Source organism: Trichomycterus rosablanca, chromosome 23 (genome assembly GCF_030014385.1).
Source record: "Trichomycterus rosablanca isolate fTriRos1 chromosome 23, fTriRos1.hap1, whole genome shotgun sequence".
Taxonomy (NCBI): Eukaryota; Metazoa; Chordata; class Actinopteri; order Siluriformes; family Trichomycteridae; genus Trichomycterus; species Trichomycterus rosablanca.
In genome coordinates this window covers 11,780,740-11,787,302 of record NC_086010.1, presented here as the reverse complement: position 1 = coordinate 11,787,302, position 6,563 = coordinate 11,780,740, and the positions used below count along the sequence as shown (strand labels likewise).

At 39.2% G+C, this 6,563-nt stretch overlaps 1 protein-coding gene across 1 annotated transcript; it reads left to right on the top strand.

Moving 5' to 3' along the window:
* The first annotated feature begins 3,086 nt into the window (after nucleotides 1–3,086).
* On the top strand, nucleotides 3,087–5,985 carry rrs1 (ribosome biogenesis regulator 1 homolog). The gene has a single exon (XM_062985497.1). The coding sequence runs from the start codon at nucleotides 3,087–3,089 to the stop codon at nucleotides 4,140–4,142; it is 1,056 nt and encodes a 351-aa protein (XP_062841567.1). The 3' UTR covers nucleotides 4,143–5,985.
* Nucleotides 5,986–6,563: the final 578 nt, after the last annotated feature.

Here is a 6,563-nt window from a genome sequence, read left to right as displayed (position 1 = left end):
TACCCAGCCAACAGCGCCCCGTGGGCAGCGTCCTATGACCACTGATGAAGATTCAGGAATCAAGAGTTTTATTCTCATATGCACAGTAAACAGGCAGCTACACTGTACAGTGAAATTCTTAACAACTATTAAGTTGTACTAAATAAATAAAAATGGTGGTGAAACTTGAAAATAAAATAAAATATTTGCTTATATAATGAATATAACAATTTATATATAAAAACTGAACAAACAAAACTAATTCATCACAAGTGCAACTTTGCCCATTGCAAGATAAGTGGAATATCCTTGAATTTGTGCTTTGGCTTCATTTTGTCCATGTGTTATATGTTGTGATTATTGTAAAAGTAGTTTTATTTTCAATTTTATATAATAACTAATATATAAACTAAAATATATAACTCACTTAATGCTATAACCGGGCATACATGTGAGCATCATGTTTAGACAGCTCTCGTAATGTATTTTGCAGTCTGCAGTGCATTTAAAATCTCCCAATTTGCCTTAACCTGCAAAAATAGATGCAAAGATGTATTTTTCCACATGTTTTTAAAGAAATTTAAATAAAGAGTTATTTAGAAAGATTTGAAAAGATTAGAGGTGCAATAAAATGGACAATAAATAAATAAATACATACATTATGACGATGAGAAGTTTTATAAATGTAAAATTAATATAATGGCGACATCTGGTGGATAAAATGGAAATTGCTGGATTTTACACTAACCTTGTTAATGCCAGACATAGCCAACTTTGTCTGCAGATGCCCAACTGTTTGATGGCACTGGGGATTTGAACCCTGGATCCCAATGATAGTGAGCTAACAGAATTTACCACTGTGCCACTCAAACCCACCTCAGGCAAGACATTTTACACATTATTCAGAATATAAGTACTTTAATTGACCAGGATAAGATTCAGGATTGAAGAGCTGTATTGTTATATGCACAGTAAACAGGCAGTTAGACTGTACAGTGAAATTCTTAACAACTATTAAGACCTAAATAAATAAAAATGGTGGTAAAACTTAGAATAGAATAACATATTTGCTTATATAATGAATATAACAATTAAAACTAGTACTAACATATTAAACTAGAACTACTTCTGAAATCATTTAATGCTATAATCGGGTATACATGTGAGCATCATGTTTAGACAGCTCTTGTAGTGTATTTTGCAGTCTGCAGTGCATTTAAAATCTCCCAATTTGCCTTAACCTGCAAAAATGGCAAGTTAAGAAGATGTATTTTTTCCACATATTTTAAAAGAAATGTAAATAAAGATGTATTTGAAAAGATTAGAGGTGCAATTACAATGGAACATAAATAAATAGATACAGTGTATCACAAAAGTGAGTACACCCCTCACATTTCTGCAAATATTTCATTATATCTTTTCATGGGACAACACTATAGACATGAAACTTGGATATAACTTAGAGTAGTCAGTGTACAGCTTGTATAGCAGTGTAGATTTACTGTCTTCTGAAAATAACTCAACACACAGCCATTAATGTCTAAATGGCTGGCAACATAAGTGAGTACACCCCACAGTGAACATGTCCAAATTGTGCCCAAATGTGTCGTTGTCCCTCCCTGGTGTCATGTGTCAAGGTCCCAGGTGTAAATGGGGAGCAGGGCTGTTAAATTTGGTGTTTTGGGTACAATTCTCTCATACTGGCCACTGGATATTCAACATGGCACCTCATGGCAAAGAACTCTCTGAGGATGTGAGAAATAGAATTGTTGCTCTCCACAAAGATGGCCTGGGCTATAAGAAGATTGCTAACACCCTGAAACTGAGCTACAGCATGGTGGCCAAGGTCATACAGCGGTTTTCCAGGACAGGTTCCACTCGGAACAGGCTTCGCCAGGGTCGACCAAGGAAGTTGAGTCCACGTGTTCGGCGTCATATCCAGAGGTTGGCTTTAAAAAATAGACACATGAGTGCTGCCAGCATTGCTGCAGAGGTTGAAGACGTGGGAGGTCAGCCTGTCAGTGCTCAGACCATACGCCGCACACTGCATCAACTCAGTCTGCATGGTCGTCATCCCAGAAGGAAGCTGACGCACAAGAAAGCCAGCAAACAGTTTGCTGAAGACAAGCAGTCCAAGAACATGGATTACTGGAATGCCCTGTGGTCTGACGAGACCAAGATAAATTTGTTTGGCTCAGATGGTGTCCAGCATGTGTGGCGGCGCCCTGGTGAGAAGTACCAAGACAACTGTATCTTGCCTACAGTCAAGTATGGTGGTGGTAGCATCATGGTCTTGGGCTGCATGAGTGTTGCTGGCACTGGGGAGCTGCAGTTCATTGAGGGAAACATGAATTCCAACATGTACTGTGACATTCTGAAACAGAGCATGATCCCCTCCCTTCGAAAACTGGGCCTCATGGCAGTTTTCCAACAGGATAACGACCCCAAAACACAACCTCCAAGATGACAACTGCCTTGCTGAGGAAGCTGAAGGTAAAGGTGATGGACTAAACCCAATTGAGCACCTGTGGCGCATCCTCAAGTGGAAGGTGGAGGAGTTCAAGGTGTCTAACATCCACCAGCTCCGTGATGTCATCATGGAGGAGTGGAAGAGGATTCCAGTAGCAACCTGTGCAGCTCTGGTGAATTCCATGCCCATGAGGGTTAAGGCAGTGCTGGATAATAATGGTGGTCACACAAAATATTGACACTTTGGGCACAATTTGGACATGTTCACTGTGGGGTGTGCTCACTTATGTTGCCAGCCATTTAGACATTAATGGCTGTGTGTTGAGTTATTTTCAGAAGACAGTAAATCTACACTGCTATACAAGCTGTACACTGACTACTCTAAGTTATATCCAAGTTTCATGTCTATAGTGTTGTCCCATGAAAAGATATAATGAAATATTTGCAGAAATGTGAGGGGTGTACTCACTTTTGTGATACACTGTAAATAAACACATTATGACGATGAGAGGTTTTATAAATGTATAATTAATACAATGGCGACACCTGGTGGATAAAATGGGAATTGCTGGATGAACCGGACGTGAACGGAACTAAAAGCGCCTGACGGCTAAACACGTGTGCCTCCAGTATTCAACATGGCGGCGTGCAGTATAGAAGACGTGCTCGCTAAAGCTGAGAAAGACGAAGCCGAAAAGCTTAAAAGTATCAGTGTAGATAAAGAATTAGATCTCGAGTTTGATATCGGAAACCTTCTGGCTCTGGATAAGAACCCAATCAACAGCTGGGAGTTAAAAGAGAAGAATAAAGATGAACGTTTGCGCGCATTAGCCCGGGATAACACCCAGCTCCTCATCAACCAGATCTGGAAACATCCGACTGAGAGAGTGGAGGAGGTGATCGTGGTTAAACTGCCCGAACCAACCACCCAGCTACCACGAGAAAAACCCGTTCCTAAAGCTAGACCCCCTACCAGATGGGAGCAGTTCGCTAAACTGAAGGGTATCCAGAAGAAAAAGAAAACCAACCTGGTGTGGGACGAGGTGCATAAGGAGTGGAAGAGGCGATGGGGCTATAAACGGGCTAAAGACAACACTAAAGAGTGGCTGATCGAAGTCCCACAGACTGCTGATCCAAATGATGACCAGTTTGCAAAAAGAAACCAAGCCAAGAACGAACGAGTTGCCAAAAACGAGTTCAACCGGCTGAAAAACATCGCCAGAGCTCAGAAGATGAAGGTACCTGGCATGGGCCTGGCACCCACCGGCAAGCAGTCCAAATCGGAACTGGCCAAGGCGGTCAGCGTGGCAAAGAGCTCCACGGCTTCTGTAGGCAAGTTCCAGGAGAAGCTGCCTAAAGAAAAACCTGCAAAAAACTCAGGCAAGAAGAGACAGTTCCAGCCGCTGATCGGAGACTTTGCTGGAGAGAAGCAGAAACAGCTGGACATGCTGAAAGTCATGGACAGTAAAAAACCTCGCCTGGACATCACCAAAGCTGTCAACAAGCAGATGAGAGAGGAAGATGGTGAAGCTTCAGCGGCGAGGAGGAAGGGGAAGAAGGGACGCAGAGGAAACCCTCCTGGAAAAGGGAAGCGCGGCCCTCCAGGAAAGGGGAAAGGAAAGGGTCAAGGAAAGGGGCCAGGGGCCAGAGGCAAACAGGGAAACCCTGGCAAAGGAAAGCAAAGAAAACGTTAAAATGAACCCAGATGACTGAGTCTTCAGTATGATCAAGGACATGTTTTCCAAGCAGACTTGAGACTAGTGACTTTCACGTACAGCATGTGTTCTCTTGTTTTGGTCTGTTTGGAGCTAGAGCAGCATAATAAAGTGATGTGTTATTAAACTTGGAAACATTTTTATAGTATTTTGTATCATGATATCAAGTTAGCAAACAAAACACAAGACAAACAGTGCTACATGTAAACAGGGCTACATTCATAAACAGTAATGCTAAGGCAAGGCAAGTTTATTTGTATAGCACCTTTCATACACAGTGGCAATTCAAAGTGCTTTACATAAAGAAAAAAATTAATTAAAACATTCCTGAGATCTAGAACCTCAGAAAGACTTCTTGCAAACATTGTTACAATTAAGACAACATAAAATTCAAACAAGAGAGATAAAAATTAAGAACATGAAAAATTAAAAGAAAATATTGTAAAATATACCCTACAATTTGGGAAATACGAAATTAAAACAAGAGAGATAAGCAATTAAATGCTAAGTGCAGACTCCTAATTTAAAGACATGTAAACAATAAACAACTTTTTTATTAGTATACTTTTTAGATTTTATAATACGTTATTTTCATTTTAAAATACATTTTGTATCATGATATCAAGTTAGCAAACAAAACACCAGTTAAACAGTGCCACATGTAAACATTGCTACATTTAAGGCGGCATGGTGGCTAAGTGGGTAGCACTGTTGCCTCACAGCAAGAAGGTCCTGGGTTCGATCCCCAGGTGGGGCGGTCCGGGTCCTTTCTGTGTGGAGTTTGCATGTTCTCCCCGTGTCTGTGTGGGTTTACTTCGGGTGCCCCGGTTTCCTCCCACAGTCCAAAGACATGCAAGTAAGGTGAATTGGAGACACTAAATTGTCCATGACTGTGTTCGATAATATAACCTTGTGAACTGATGAATCTTGTGTAATGAGTAACTACTGTTCCTGTCATGAATGTAACCAAAGTGTAAAACATGATGTTAAAATCAACAAACGTTCAAACATTGCTACATGTAAACAGTTCTACGTTCATCAACAGTAATGCAAAGTGCAGAACGTCTCAGGAAAGCTAAATTTAGCTCTGTTAGCATTATGATACTTATTTGAAATGCTTCCTTGGTATTTGTTTGGTTTTCAAATATTGTAATTCAATCCACTGGCAAGTTTTATGCTCATTTGCTCCTGTATTGTTAAAAGATGCAACATAAAGTGTCTTGTGATATGATTCTACTTTTTAAACCAACATACTTTGCTTAATACAAGTTTGTTTGAATCTCAAGAGTCCAAAGGTGTTTTTATGAAGCCCTCCTGAGTGGTTAATTGCTAATGTACATATTTACTGAAATTAATAGAAAGCAGCTAGGTTCCAGGATTTACAAAACTACACACTAATGTTAGTTTTGGGTTTATGTACTGTGCTGAACCAAGTAATGTTTTAAAATCCTCTTATCTTTTGACTTTAAGCAACATAAACAGTAAGTTATATGCAATCAGAAAAAATAACACATGCTGTAACATGCTATTGCAATATAACATTATAATCTATTTCTCTATCATATAACTCATAACAGTTTTGATTTTAAAGATGCTGTTGTGTACAATTTAGCTCAGCCTTCAAATTCTTCAAATATCATATCTATCAAATGTTTAAATAATACTACTGCTACCAAATAGGGTCGAACAATCAATTGAAAATGAGAAGAATGTGATTTTAGATCTGTTTACTTATGAGCTGCTAGGTCCTTGGGTGTGTTTGTTGTCATGACTTGATTAAAAAGTGCCTTCTTAATAATAAAAATGGAAATTACTGATAAAATATGAAATTTTCACAGTGTCTTTTTTTCAAAATAGAGAAATGTGTTGTTTTACGAAATGTGTTATCAAGTGTGAATATAAGCAACCAAACAATGCTGAACCGATCGACATTAAAAATTGACATCTTGCGCAATTGTCTTGACCCCCCTGCTCAAACTCCTTGTGTCTTTGTCTAAACATTCACTACAAGAAAGACATTAATGTACACTTACTGTTAAAATTATGTGCTTGAATTTGCATAAATTTTACTTGTCCACTTTCAATTCTTTCTGCTGTGTGCATGTTCATTTATATTTTTTTGTGATAGCAGCACCCAATTTTCTGCATTAAGCGGTGTACTAGAGATGCTGTGGTGCACGTTATGCTGCCTGCAAAATCACCCAGTATGACTTGTTTAGTGGTGGGTCAGTGATGGTCTGCAGGGGCACATCCTTGAGTCACACAAACCTCCACGTGATAGCCAGTGGTACCCTGACCTGAAGTAAATATGGATGGTCATTAAAGCTTCGTTAAAACAACACACTTGACTCATTATGTTTTTACATAACATTGTAAAAATATTTTAAGATCATTTAAACT

Bases quoted from the DNA above. Each gene is read 5' to 3' on its own strand.
- rrs1 (XM_062985497.1), top strand. From the start codon at position 3,087: ATGGCGGCGTGCAGTATAGAAGACGTGCTCGCTAAAGCTGAGAAAGAC.